The sequence below is a fragment of the Xiphophorus hellerii genome, chromosome 5 (assembly GCF_003331165.1).
Source record: "Xiphophorus hellerii strain 12219 chromosome 5, Xiphophorus_hellerii-4.1, whole genome shotgun sequence".
NCBI lineage: Eukaryota > Metazoa > Chordata > Actinopteri > Cyprinodontiformes > Poeciliidae > Xiphophorus > Xiphophorus hellerii.
Window position 1 is genome coordinate 11,138,678 of NC_045676.1, and position 15,949 is coordinate 11,154,626.

Sequence of the window (15,949 nt, forward strand, 5' to 3'; positions counted from 1 at the left end):
ATCACTGTAAATCATAGCTTTTTGGCAAATATCTTGGACGGTTGATCTAGTAGGAGAAAAATAATGTTTTGTCATATCATACACTGCCTGTATTTTATTTGCCTTAAAAATGCCTTATAAATTAGTAAAGAAGATTTGGCAGCATATTTTCAATTAGGATTTATTTCTAAAAAGGGTTTTGTCTAAAAAATGTTTTTCTTTAGTTTTTTTTTCTTTTACAATAAACATTTTATTTTTAACAGGTTACGTTGAAGATGAGATAGAGAGCATACAAATTATTTTGCATATTAAAAATGGTACCAGCAACTAAGAGCTTTACAAAATCATCAAGCAAAATTGTCAACAAATTTCTGATCAGTTTATTTCTAATTTTAGCTCATACTTTTCTTCAACTCCTGACTCTTCCTGTTCATTTCTTCCCATCTCTTGAAGAAATGACAACAGTACAATGAAGTCTTTTGTGCAGCTGGATCTCTATTGATAAACTCAGGCTGCCTGGATAATGTGGCCTCTCCTTCATGATTTTGCTCAATCCCCATCTTTCTGTCACATGGAGATGCATTATGCATGAGGGTTCGTTCCAGCGTTTACCAGATAACAGCAAACAAACTTGGAGAAGTGAGCATCCTCTCGAAGACGTCAGGCACATTTCATTTCCTAGTTTTTCAGTTCCAAATCCTTTGGCTTCTCTTCTTCTGGGATTTGTTTTCTTTTTTTTCCACATCTTGTTTATGGCTTCTTGCTCTTTTTCTTTATCTCTATGTTATGTTTACAGCAAATTTAAACATATTCTTTGTCCCATTTCAAAAAGCACCCTCGCTGTACCTCTCCCTCTGTATCAGAGCTTATATTCAACAGCACAAGAAACAAGATCTCAAGGGCAACATTTAGCATTTTATTTCTGACCCACATTAAAAAGAAAACAACATTGAAAGCTTTAACCCATTTTCTGCCTTCATCTTGCTTGTATTTACAAGTGTGTATGTTTGTTTGGCTCAGTGGGAGTCTCCATGAGCTGTTAAGGCTCACACTATGCCACATGCATCTAAAGCCTGCAATTACCATTTGATCCTCTGATTGGCTGCGGCTAAACTGTGCCACCTGACAGGTGGGTCAGGGCGTGCAATCAGCGGAAGGTCAGCTTTGCAAAATACATGCTCTCAAATAGACGCAAGCAAATAATCAGTAAACAGTTCAAGCAGGGCTGTGCTTTCAGCCAGCCAGGAGGACGATAATTGGAGCGAGAACAGAAATGTCACCTTCAATGCATCTGGATGCATGCATTGTTCGCAGACTGTGCTACGGGCTGCAGGCTGGATGCCGCGCGTTCGCCTGCACGAGAAAGCGATTTTGTTGCAGAGAGCGATACGGATTGCCTGCAGGTTCTTTGACTTGTTTATATTGGAGCTGTGATGCTCACATTCCAGCTCTCATCTGTGCACACAGCAACGGTTTTCTGCAGCGGAGAAGGAGAGAATGTGCGGCATCATCCACCCACATGGTTACCTTCACTGATACACTGAAACCTACGGCATTTTCGCCAAGTGCCACACGAGTGCATCTGTTCCACTCAGCCTCTCTGTTCCCCACTATCTAGCACTCGGATAATAATTCACACATGCATGAGCACCAAGAGGTGTGCTATTCAGAGAGCAAGGAAGGTTCAGTAAAGTCAGAATAATTGTAGGAAAATAAAAGTGTTTCACCCGCTCAGCTTATGGCATAAACATAGTGGTTTTAAATCTCATTAAGAGAGTTTATATATTGCAGTTTATGCCAAAGGCATAAGATGCATAAATAAAAGTGTAATGAATATTTTATTAATGGGAATGAACACAATGATAGTAATTCTTGAAACCTCTAAACCTGAATCAAGATTAAATCTGCATGAAGGAAAGCGGCTTTATAAAATGTTCCGTTTGCTGAGGAGAAATCCCAGGTTCTCCCTTTTCAGAGACCCAACTTAAAATCTGAGTCAGTTGTCCTGGTAACCATGGTAAGTTACCATGGCGAGTGACTCTGTACCCAACCGGCAGGTTTCTCTTTGACAAACTCCGGGGGTCCTGTTGAATAATCCTTTTTGCTAAGAAATGTTCCTTAGTAAGTGACATGACCCAGAGGTGCCAGAGTGGCAGCAATAAAAGAGCTTCAGTTTTTCCTTCATTACTAGCCGAGGAAACCCCCATGAAAGGAAAGCATTTATTTTCTGTCTCACCGCTCGCTGCAGACACATCTTACAGAGCAGCGCTCATCAGTCTAAATGTGGTCAATAACTAACAGGTCAGATTTGTAAAGTTTTGTTTCTGCGTGTGCTGCAATACATTCTCTTAGGAATCAAACTTCCAATCAGATAAAATAGCATCAGGACTTTCAGATGTAAAGCAGGTTTCAATTTCTAGAAGATGATATAATCATAATGCTAACTTGTGAATTACATCATGACCTACATATGTATTTTAACCTTTGTTTCAGACAAAATGTGATGAATGAACAAGAAAGTTCCTGCTGTAGATGTTAACTGAATTCAGTTCTTGTTCAAGATTAAATGACTCAACATTTTGGGTAGTGATGTATTTTTGCCCCATTTTATGTGTAAAATCACAAAAACAATGCACAGGCAACTGCACCATGTGTGAACTGGATCAGAGGGAACCAAACCAACCCTACTTCATTCATAAAGCATCATAAAACATCAAGTGCTGAATAAACAAAGGTAAAACAAATTAGATTTAAGTAAGTGTTTACCTGCTGCATTCATACCACATTCTGATTGTGGATCTGCCTGGAGATTTCCAAACTACAAATCAGAATTTAGGTTTCAGGAAACTTTTTTGATGTGTTTCCGACTGGTAGCTGTCAAAATCCAACTTGTGAGTACTAACTGAATGCAACATAAAAGCAGTTGTCAATCTTCTCTGCACCATTCATCTTTCATGTATATTGCCTCTGCTGTCGATGTTCTCTCTGCCCATTTAAGTCTTAGGGAAGACAGCAGTTATCATTGCAAGAAAGATAATTAAGGAAGTCTGTCATGTATAACTTTCTGTATTATACTAACTAGATTCCAGCTATATTTTCCACCAAAACCCCATAACGGATAGGAAAAACTAATTTCAGCAAGTCTGGCAAAACAACATGTTAAAGTATTAACCTTCTGAGTTGTTTTTCTGCTTTGTTTTAAAAAGCACACTGATATCACTTACATCTCTGACTCCATCGGATTAAAAGCTTCCCCTTATGTGCCTGTAGCCACTTTTTTTCCCCTTTTACCTTATTACACACTTAACTCAAGGTGAACAGATGCACACGTAATTGGATTAACTCTGATCTAATTCTGCTCTGACACAAAAGTGACAGAATTTCAAGTTTGAGTTCTGGCTTATAGTTTCACTCAACATGAATCAAACTCAATCATGTAACATCAGTACATGTCCCTGGCAGACAACAGGATCCAGGATTAGAATAAGACAAGACAAGGAGTCAAAAAGAAGAGAAAGAATAAGATAGTGATGGAGCTTCACAGTCTAACATATCACAATATTGGAATCATAAATGACTTCAATCCAATATTTGGCAGGCTTCAGTATTTCAGGTGTCATGTCTTAAATTGCTGTTTTTTTTGTTTGTTTTTTTTTTACAAATTTGGGTGTCACTCTTTTATTTTAAAACTTGATATTGATCATAGTCACCAAGATGAGAATGACTCAAGGAGAGTGGTAGACGATGGAAAGGGGAAAAAATGACAACATTTTCCCTAGATGCTAATATGGGGAAATATTTTACTTAAAGATGCCATAAAATTAAACTTTCATTTCAAACATGAACATTTAACCAATTTTTTAAAATATTGATTATTACACATCAAAACGTGATGAGTGCTTGATGCTTTATGAAAGAACAAATTAGGAATGAGATTCCTACTGCACAACAGCCTTGTGTAAAATTACCATGGTTTCAGGGTATCACTGTAAGTTCCCCGTAAAATTTTAATGCATAATTTAATGTATTTTTATTTGAACCAAAAAAACAAGTGTTATAGCATACCAATGTTTAGTGTTAAAAAGTTTCCATAACATTTGTTTATTATTATTATCAATTAGATACTAAGACTTAAGAAAAGAAATTGAATAAACACTATAAATTTGTCATTTTCAAGACAATATGTTTATTGCACATATAAAAATACCTTTTGACACACTGGGAGGATAACAAGCTGATATTAGATAACAGCAGTTAAATCACTAGGTTATCAATCATGGTAGCTAGCCTGCAGTCAGCTTTACAGATATGTTGCAAAGATCTTGCAATCGGAAGTTTTAAAACAACATTATCTTCAAAACAGTGATGGGTGGAACTTAAATTCCCACACCATGACTGGCTGTGTTTTTACAACCAGGAAAATTTACAAACAGCCAAATTTTTCTTTTGTGTTGGTAAGGAAAGAATGTGGTTCTTATCCTTTGGCTAGTTGAAGAAAAAGAGGAGGCCCTGCTCTAGTATGAACTGCATCAAGCTTGGCACACTTCGGTATCGTTAGCACATCCTGTTGCTAAGTTTTAGTGCGCTCTTGGTAACCTTTTAAAACCTTGGTAGGATGACATATTGGTAACTGACCATAGCCTGGTGTAAATTAATTTAATTTACTCACTGAATAAACTCTTCTAAACTTCTGAATGTGCAAATATTTTACAAATGGTTTTCTGTATGCCTGTTTTATTAGCTCGTCTCTTAACAAATATCAAATGTCTCTTCGCAACTTTTACAAACTTTGACCAGTGTGACACTGTTTATTCATCAGTTATGGAGATGATAAGCTGTGAGGCTGTAACTTATGATAACAAGGGCAAAGTCACAGATGTGAGCTATTTAATGATTTCTAATTAGGTCATATAATAAACCAGGCCTTCCCAGCTGTATGTGAGATCGGGTCCTGAAGCTTTCTATATTTGTATACAACTCCTGTGTTTCATTATTTAATGGGTTACTTTTAAAATAAAACTAACTTTTTTTATGAGAGACTATCACAACACTTATTTAAATGAAATAAATTCAAGGGGAGCATGACTCCTGGAAACTTTACCCTTATACTAATTCACTTGGTTTCAAACATGACCCTGTACTATAGAACCGTACAGTTTTATACACACCTCACATAGTTTGAATTGTGAAATATATCATCTAAACTCCCTGTCAGTTTACATCCACTAATCAAGGACAGGGTATATTTTAAAAACAATAACTGGATGTACAATTTTGAGTCTAAAATGGATCCAGGTTTGTAGATATAGTCCATGCATTTTCAAAACAGTTGAGGTCAGATCTTTACAGACATTTAACATTAGACTTCTTCATCCAAGAGATTTTGGATTGGGTGTTCTGTTGGAACATCCAGTCAAGTCTAAGATTCAACTAAAGCTGTTGATTTGAAGTGAAGTTGAACACTCTGGAGGTTGTCCCTCTGTTATTATGCTATTCAGTTGAGCAATCCACCACCCTTGACAGTGAAACTGACTCTTGGCATGATCAATAAACCTTTTGCATCACTTTGGAACAGCCGCAGGAGCAAATGACCTGGAGTGGAGTCATGCAATATTTGTGCATGTCACTTATGTGTAGATTTAACTTAATGGACAGAATTTGCTTTATTGGCAAATGACTAAATTAAACCAGCTTTTATTTATTTGTTTTGCTGTTTCTTTGTAAATCATTATTTGACTAGTTAACATTAACTTTTGCAGCAAACCAACTTTTGCATCCCTTCTACGTCCCTCAGAGACAGAGTACAAGGCATTAGGTTCTAGAGCATTGGTAAGTAGGACAAATCAGGTCAAAGTGTTTTTGTTGACACATGTTCTTAACATGTATCTCCTTTTCATCTACACTGGGTGAAAGAGACTCATGAAATGTATATGGGAGGACGGAAATGACCAGACCTAATCTTTAGGTACCAACTATTTATCTGAGAGGGAATTGCAAACCCAGTGCATCATCCACCAACACTACAATGACTGATTACCAAGCAGATAGACTTAAGGTTGGTCCAGTCCAACTAGTTAACCCCATCATGACTGCAGCTGCTTCACAGCTATGATTTGAGCTAAAACTGGAGGGAAGAGCAGAGAGCTCAGAAAAAGTTGCAGCAGTAAAATCAGTAAATCCCAGCCTGGGGTTTTTCTGCATGGAGTTCGCATGTTCTCCCTGTGCATGCGTGGGTTCTCTTCTACTCCAGCTTCCTCCCACAGTCCAAAAACATGACTCTCAGGTTGACTAGTTTCTCTAAATAGCCTTTAAACATGAATCTGTGTATCTTTATGTTGCTTTGGGATAAAGCAACATATCTCCCGCAGTCATTGGGCGAAGGCGGGAGATAGACACTAGCCCTCCCTGTGACCCTGCAAGGAAAAGATGGATGGATGAATTGATGGATGGATGAATACATAGATTTATATAGTTTAAGCTCTGAATATTAGGAGTATCCTTGTCAATGTTTGCTTCAGACTTAGCATCTATCATAGCTTGTGGATCGACAGAGTCATATTCTGACTCATAAGTTTGGACCCTTTACAGTTCAAAGGCCGTATTTTATAATCCTCAGGAAACAAACTGTCAGACAGGATGAACAGTTTGAAATCCACTTCAGACATATTGTCTACTAAAGTCAATCAATAGCCTTATATACTCTCATGACCCACCATGAGTCCTTATGACCCCTCTGTGATGTCACTGCCCTAGATGTTTACAATGCAAAGATTATACAAGAAAACTTTTAACGTTTACAAAATCCTGTATTGTAACTTTATTTATTTTTTGCTAATCCCCTTGTGCTTCATTTATTATGTTTATAAAATTGTTGAAAAGCAAATACACCTTAGATTATTTGCTTTAATGTGAGGCTCAGTGACAGACATGTCCTAATGCCACCTAAAGGTCTGACATCTAGACAGCTGAGGCCTAGGGGTCAAATTAACTCATGTAGGCAGCGCTCTGACTGTGATGCAGAGCTATGTTTCACTACTTATTATTTCCTTTTAGAAGAGAGAAAGTGATGAAATTTCACTTATTAGCTTGAAACACCAATTACCCTAACTTGTAAATGCTTAGTGATGGTAAAAAAGGAGCATTAAATCAGGTAAAATCAAATGAATGAAACGTTCACCATGACCTACTTTTTAAAATTCTGCATCAGTGTTTAATTATTAAACACACTTCCTGTGCATTTATCACACATGCTCTCTTGCAAAATAGTGCAAGTGAGCATTTTGTGAACAAACACAGAAATCCTTTAAAACTAATGATTTGTTCGGTTCCTTTAGGACACTATTTGAAACAGGAACAGAGTCTATGCACAATGTAGCTGTCTCTGGTTGCTCTACGGAGGACAAATATAGTACCCGTTGCCATGGTTATGCCAGAGAACACATTGCCACAAACATCTTTGAGCACCACGAGGACGCACACCTACACACGCACACACACACACACACACGACACTCTTTTCACCACGTGCAGATAAGCAGAAACCTGTTTATGACTAACTGTACTGAAGCAGGTAATCATTTCATCTGTTTGCATTAGACGTAAAAATTTCGTGAAGGTGAAAGATAAGCGCTTTTGGAGAAACTGTTGCCTTCCTTTTTTTCTTTCCTTAAATAAGTTGCTGACCAACTCACCGTCACAGTGGGGATGGCGGTGACGAGGGAGTAGACCAGGACCGGCGGCGCCTTGCTGTAGTCCTCTGGTCCTGGGTATGGCTTTGAGTAGGCTTTGTCGAAACAGAAGAAGCCCTGGATGTGCACGGGGAACGTGTCCGTGTACTCAAAGTAATACGCCAACAGAACGGTCCCTGCCATGATCACCAGCTGGAAATAAAACATATTGGTAGCAGCGTCAGGATTGGGGAAAAGAGAGGGCAGCCAGAAAAAAGAGAAAGAAAAGTAGAAATATTTTTTCCTTCACAGAGCAAAATGACGGATGCTTCCTTAATGTGTAAAGTAAGCCATTTGTGCGAGGAGAGAGAGAGTGAGGAAAGAGGTTGAGAGGGAGGGAAGTAGATAGAGACGGAGGAAGATGGATAAGGAGGAAGCAGGAGAGGAGAAAAGAAAGCAGAGTGGGAGAGTGAGAGATCCCTTCAGCAGTGTCAGTGTTCAGAGTAGGAGGGGAGAGAAACAAACTGAGCTCGCTTGGGAAAAGAGGAAATAAAGCTTCATGCAGAAGCAAGAAAAGGGAATGAGAAAAGGATGAGAAAAGAAACAGATGGGTGAGCGTCAGAAAAGAGGGGCAATGAACAGAGGGAATAACACAAGTAGAACAACATATGCATGTATGGATCTCTGCATAACTTCATTTATGGCTCTTCTGACATTTCTAATATTTCAGCTGCATGAAAAACACACGCAACATAACCTCCATAACTGCTAAAAATTAAATCACAATCATTCATTAGCAATTCATAACAGAGTGCATGGGTGAAATGAGAGAGGAAGAGGAATGGTAAATATAGAAACCACAAAAAAAAAATGCATCCATGCATTTCGGCACAGATGAGACAGATACACTGGTACTAATTAAACAGAATACTCATGCTACTGTTTAAAAAAAGAACATACAATCAGAATCCAAGCCTCTCTCATTCTATGACTGAAGACCTGTGGTTTGTGCAAAATCCTGACAGTAACCTAAAACCATAATATATTAAGAAAACAAGCACAGCAAAGCCAGCTGTTGATCAGTTTGACTTCCATTTGCAGCCTGGATATTTACGTGATGAGCTTGCTGTGTATTTGAAGGACAAATTTGTTGAGAGAAAAGCGTGAGGGGGCTTCTGAGGGCAGACTGAGCTGGATTAAAGCTGCAGGGACACAACTCTTTGCTGTTTCAGCTGTTTGATGGCTGTTCGTAGCCATTCCTTCTCCAAAAGAGCAGACATGTATGTACTGCGGTCATAAAAACATGACATGTAAAAGCCTAATACTAAAAACTGTAAAGAGTACTTTCTAATTGAAAAGAAAGGATAATCTCTGCTGTGACGTGTAAATACTGTATCTCTGGATCTGAGAGTTAGGATAAAATAAAGGTAGCGCCATGAATAATGTAAACAGATATAGAACTATGTAGTTGTAAAAGAAGTTAAAGAGAAAGAAAATCAAATTTGACTTCTAGGAATTGGCAAATACACAATAGGTTTTATTTATCAAAACCTGACTTAGATCTGGGTGCAGTAGTGATCAGAAAACAAGTTTCACATATGATTCATGAAATCATGTGCAAGCTGTGAAGCCTGAGGCACAAATAGGCAAGTGTTTATATATCTGGTGGCTGAAAACAATTGTAATTTATAAGCCATACGCCACAGAATTTGAGACATGGATGTCGATTTCTTATTTTAATATCTTGCTGCTCAAATATAAATATTTTGACAGTCAGACTGCCGAGTCAGAAGTTGATCTGGCAGTTCTCAGACCTAAATTAGTTCGTAACGTCACAGAGCCTCAAATTAAACCTGACTGTCCAGCACAATATAGTGCAGAACTGGACAGGACAAACGGATGCCACACACTATCTTGGACGTGTTCAGCAGAGCTCCTCCAGCCGATCCAAGACTCAACCGTCTCCTCTTCAATAGTTCCACACATTCAGACACTGCTGCCCTCCCCTCTTTTAACCTCTGCATGGAGAACACCTGCACTGATATGGCTGTAATGGTTTACCACTTAAATGCCCTCTTACATTTTGGCATGGTGGAGGACAAAGTCGACATAATAGTAATGCATGTTTTATGTACGAGACATCACTGAACACTGATATTTCTTTAAATCTGTTTATGGGATTTAATTTTAATCACACATACAGTCCAGATTCATGCAGTAGCACCGCTGGAACAGTCATCATTCTGAAAAATCCTCTGCTCGCTCCAGAATCTAAAATGTTTTCCATTTCAGAAACTTTTACTTTTCCATGTGTCCTCCACATATTAAACAGGAAAGCACACAATTTTCATGTTTTCAGCTAAAGTCCTCAATATTTGAAATACTGCATTGACGTAGCGGCATGCAGTCTATGGAATGCGACTGCAATCAGCCTTCATTATCTTCAAAGTAAACTGTTGGAAAAAAATCACTCAGATATAATTCACAATATGGAAATTATGTAAATTTTGAACTAAAATTTTAGCTTTTCCTAAACTCATCTCCAAGTGGACACAACCAAAAATGAATCAGAAAATGACTGTCCTTCATGGATCCATCATGTCTCCAAACTCAATCAAGGGGCCCTTCAAGCATTCATGTTGCTCTCTCGATGTCTGTCCAGGAACTAGTGCCAGCGCTGCTCTTCAGGGCTCCTCAGAGGGTTCAAGCAGCTGTGATGTGGAGCATGTTTTGTTTTAACTGTCTTTGTTAAGGAAGGATAAGATGACCTCAGTCTCACCTCTGATCTGTGTGCTTTCTTTAAAGATGCTGAAATTTAGAGAGTGACTCCAAATGAACTGTAAACTAAAACAACAATCTGACAAATGCATCTAATTGGGATTCAAATGATCTTTTACCTGGGGTCCACAGTACCAGTTAGCTTCATGCTCCAAGCACAGCATAGCCAGACACAACCCTCCGTGCAGCAAAATTGCTTTGTTTCTCTCCTTTTTCTTTAATCTCATAGAGCTTTGTTTGTGGTTTTGCATTTGATTGTGTGGGCGTGTTTCCATGTGCACTGAATTTGAGGATATCTGTTGGTATGTGGGTGCATTCCCATGTCTCATGAGGAACTCAGGCACAGGCGAGCTATGGTGAATGTTTCTTTCCATCATCCGGTCCTCTGTTCTGCCCAGGCTACAGAAGGCTTGAGGGAGGGAAGTGAGGAGAGGTGGGAGGACGAGAAAGATAGAACATCTACAAACACCCATTGAAGTTAAATATTTGAAGGCAACTGCTGAAACGCTCCTGAGAGATTTATGTTTTACATTTTTATATAAAGTTTTGCCATATGTCAGTATTAAAATGTCTCAATCAGCTGAATGTGCAGCACAACGCATGACTGGAGACAGACAGACAGACTGGAGTGTTGCCTTTTAATGCAAAAACACATCTCAGCGTGGAAGGTGTTGAGAGGAAGAAAACTCAAAATTAGCTATTTTTACTACCAGTGAGGTGTTTATAAATGGAGTTAGAGGAAGCACAAAAGGTCTCAGAGCTCCTAGAAAACTGGATTTTCTAAAGATATGACGGCTGTTTAGTAAGGCTCTAAACAGCTGAAGTGGAAGTTGAGCATATCACAGGACACACCATAGCTGCTCTGCTTTATCCTTTTCACATTCTGGAAAAGGGAATATTAGTAACCTTTTAAAAGTCTCACAACTAACAAAAGGATCTTATAAGACGACGTTGAATGGACATATTCATTGATATTCTTAGTAATGCTAGGTGCTCCAATTGTGCTAATCACTTATATAAAGACACAAAAGACAGTTTAAAATGCCAATTCTGACATAATATTGACTTTGTTTTAAAATAACACTAGAATCCCATTTGACTGCAGAGTTCTGTAACACTGACTTATCTTTGCGTCACAAATGTGGTGTGAATAACAGAAATAAAATCAGAACAACCTTTTGATTATAATAACCATGTTATTGTTAGCCTTAAGTACTCACTATTTAGCACAAATATTTCAATGCTTCCTTATTAAATATGGTGTTTACTTGAATGTCATTTGAGCTTTTATGTGCAGCTCACTCTGCAGACACTGAAAGTTTTACTAAATACTCCTGAAGGTCAAAGCATCTTCAAGTTGATGGTCTTTAATTAGCATCAAGGCGACGCTGCAGTCTCCTTGGAATATTAATTTGCATAAATGGAGGCCTTCTGCAAACAGAAGGTAAGAGGATCAACGCCATTATGTGTTTGTTCTTTGTTTGCGAGTGCTTCGTTGAATTTCCAACTAAACGTCTTGTCAGTATGACAAAAACTCCAAGTATAGTCGACGTTGGTTTTCTAAAAGGGACCGAGTTGCTTGCTATGTTTTTGGGTCTGACGAAAGCACCACTTTGGTCAGAGACTAAAACCTAACAACTAATTAAAATTTTGTGAAATGACAGCAGATAATTAATCTGATTTATTTCAAATCCTGTATTTGTCCAGGTGGCCACATAGCCAGACCAGCAAATAAGTGTTTAGGAATGCCAACTTTCTTTTTATTGTCTTAATCAGACTTCCTGGTGTGAAGATCTTATCTGTCGTTTTCACTTTGTCCACGTTCTAAAAGTTTTCATTTAAAAGGACATGTTTTATACTCAAAACATTCACCATAGAATGAAGCCAAACACACCAATACATGTCCGGGTTTACCTCTCTTTTTTAACCATCGCCAATTTGAAATGACAGGCACCATTTTAACTATGAACTGAGTCTGCCATATTGTTCTCACAAGAACTCAAACTACATTTAATAAAGGCTGCCATTTTGATTTCTTCTCCTACCAGCAGTTTATACACATATTAATTAACTCTGGCAGACATTTACACATGCCTCATGCTGCTTGATTGGATTTATTATCCTGTGATTTGGTAATTACCAGTTTAATAAATTCTGCTGAACTGTTTGGGGAAATAAATAAATGCCTGTGATTGTTGTAAATGTGTAATGAAATAACAGATCAGGGGCCGAGTCAATTCTCTTCTTTGCAGAATTATGTTAAACTTGACTTTCAAATTTCCCAAATCCTTTCAGCAATGCAAGCTTTGAAGAACATGCAGATAATCATAAATGTTGCAGCTCAGCTGTTGCACAAATTTCATTTTATCTTCCCCCTACTTGATATTCTCGGGTGTTTGGTTGAAAATGGATGAAATTAAATTTAAAGTTGTATTATACAGTCAGCACAGATTCTATAAGTATATAGAATGAGAAAGATCAATAAAAAGTATTCAATTTCAGCTAATCAGGCAGCCTAATAAAAGCTTGAAGCTAATACCTCTGAAGTTGAAAACCAGCAAAAGGAAGAAATCATGTCACAGAAAGTGAAGAAAATGCCCAGAAAGCCCGTGGACTGAAGACGCAGAAAATAAAATGTGACAATAATAGAGCATTTTAGGTAGGGAAAAAGCAAGGCGAAAATAGATGGGGCATCACTAATGTCTCCTGGGGCCAAACTGAGTTTGCACATGCAGTAAACGGTGCATGTCCACCATTGGGCTGTGGGGAGCAGCCAGATGGCAGAGAAGTCAACTGATAAAGTCAAACATGGTTAAGGAGGGTGAGAAATTTGTGGACAGTGGCTGGTGTTGAGCTGACAGCACCCCGCTGGCGCACTACGAATGTCAGGATGAACCAGACTCGAGCCGCTCTGTTTTCCTGCTAACAAAACCGGTGTCTTTATTTAATTAAAATAAAATGGTATGTGAATCTAATGTTTAAAACATGAACATGGATTCAACTTTTTATAGCTACTGACCAAATAAACATTAAGATGATCTTTACATATTAATTACTGGGACTGGCTTTGTAGGGATCAATAACAATGAATCTAAAATTTAATACAAGTTTAAATATCTTCTCAAATCTTTCCAAAAGCTGGCATTAACTGTTATTTCCAGTGTCAGGCTGGTTTTACAAGTTTTTATTGTTACTTCCCCTGTTGTCTTTGTCACAAAAACCTTCCCAAAATTAGCCTGAGATGAGGCGGCACCTCTCCCCCTGGTTTTCAAATCTGGTTCCCAGATGAGCACACATAATTACTAGCTGGTGTGAACAGAGCATGTGAGTATTTGACAGCAGCCATGGTCTTAATTCTACATTTTTTAGCAAACAGGCTTAGACAGTGATGGTTGTTTTTTCTTTTTCTTTTTTTTTTAAATTGCATGCTGTCATATGGGAGTGAAAAGCTGCCTAATGCTGAGCACCAAAGTCATTACATTTGCCCCATATTCAATGGAAGAAGCCACATGAGACTGCTGAGACAAACAAGGGCAACACACAAACTGAGCTTCATCAAATCAACACTGGTGATTACAATACATAGGCTTTACTGCCCCCTAGTGGCAGTGGATTGCATTCAAACAAGTCGAGAAAGAAAAGCAGATGAGACTGAAAGAAGTGAACTAAAGGGAGAGGTAGGGTCGAAAATATATCACTGGGAGGCAATAAAGGGGAACTGGAGGAAGATAAAAGATGGGTGAAACTGTTAAAGAGACATTAACTGATCACAATAAGCAGCAGAGCAAAGCTGAGTGTGCCACTGGGAAATAAATCAGAGGGTGCAGAAAAAACACCAAGAGTGGCTCCAGAGGAGCAAATAAGGACACATGAGAGACAGACAGAGGGTGAGAAAAGCAATATACAAAGCAAAGCAATGCAGGGGACGATGGCAATGGGGATGAGCAAAGGAGTCACCCATCTTATGGGCACTAACGCAAACTCTCTTCCTCCTTCATGTCTCTGCCAGCTTCTTCTCCCTGTTTACTGAATCTGCTTTACCACCTTAATTCATTCACTCATTTTTTTGTATCAAAAGAGTTTATTCTCCATTAGAAATACACCCATTTGAATTCTGTGGCAAATGTCCAATCTTTCTTTTTGGTAAAGCTTTAATCTCGGGATACAGATTTCTCCTAAGAACCGCAACATAAAAGTGAAACAGCATTCTGACTTCTTTTTTTCCCCTGGCCTTTATTGTTTTAGCATTGAAAAGCTATTTATGTTAAGCTGCTGTAATGCTGTTTCCTATCATGCTGTGTATGCTGGCGTTTTATAGAACACTTTACGTGGAAAATCAGCACCTTCAAAACAGGGATCAGGGTTTTGAACCATTTCATGTAGGAAAAAACAATTACCTGATACACCACACATTTCTAAAGGATTTTAGTTTATTATAGAAAACCTTTCAGCAGCAGATATATAATCTTTTTCCATTAGTAAGTTCACAATATTCTGAGTAACAAGCAGCACAGGCAGCAGAAAGAATCAATGTGTAGTTCTGAATCTTGTATTAGCATGAATCTTAGAAAGAAGCAACACTGAGGGATGATTACATACCATCAAGTCAATTTTATTTTACAGACTCGCTGCAGAGACGATCATATCTTTTTATTTCAGCAGAGATCATTTGACTTCGACTACACCTCAGACGCAGGCAAGTTCTTTTAATGCCTGAGCATAAAAGGAGATTGTAGAATATTGTGATATATATGGGTTTCTCATGCCTATGTCTCTCTTTTTTAAACAAGATAACAGGTTGGAAGCAGCCCGACTAACAAGTGTCCCCAGAGCATTGAGAGATCCCAGTGCGGCAGAGAAACGGGCAGGTGTTATTCATGGAGTCTGAGCGGTAACGAGCTGAAAGTAGGAAATAATGCAAGAATGAACCGGTGAAGGTTCTTTGTGATGGTATGGGTGCTGAAGAGGAAGAGGTATTTAAAAATAATCAATGCAAGAAATTCTAGTTAAGAAAATGAGGATAGTTATTACACTGAGAAATTAGTGTAATAACTATATTTAGGATGATCCTGAACAGCTGTATTACTGTCCTGTCAAGATTTGTCACCTTCCCTGTGTGCAGTTGGTAGCTTTTGATAGTGCACAAATTGATCACAGCAAGGTTTAAGAGAAACATGTAAATCTGTTTCTCATTTACATTTGAAAATGACTTGCATTTTCAAGATTTTCTGAGTTTTACGTGGCAAAACGTGGTTCAAATCCGTTGTTTGTGCCAAAGATGATGTTTGTGCCATCAGAGATGGCACAAACATCTCTGATCTGTTTACACTCTCAGATCTCTGATCTGAGAGTGTAAACAGACAACAAATAAATCACCTAAAGGTAATAGATGTACTGAGGAGGTGTTGAACCAAGATGGGAATATAGATAAATGGAGCAAAAGCCCACTTTATTGTTGGCAACTGTGGAGTAATGAAAGCAATTCTTACATCAAAACTACCATCCATCCAACAAGGTTGAAGTTG

General features: G+C 38.3%; 1 protein-coding gene across 3 annotated transcripts in view; it reads right to left on the reverse strand.

Moving 5' to 3' along the window:
* Positions 1 to 15,949, reverse strand: part of LOC116720475 (phospholipid phosphatase-related protein type 5-like) — a 56,748-nt gene that overhangs the window by 27,754 nt on the left and 13,045 nt on the right. For 2 of the 3 annotated variants that reach the window (XM_032563764.1, XM_032563765.1), the window contains one exon: positions 7,671 to 7,859. In XM_032563764.1, the coding sequence (XP_032419655.1) occupies positions 7,671 to 7,859 (189 nt within the window). Of the gene's footprint in view, positions 1 to 7,670; positions 8,157 to 15,949 lie in introns of those variants that run through there. The other variant, XM_032563766.1, reaches the window with a different exon arrangement.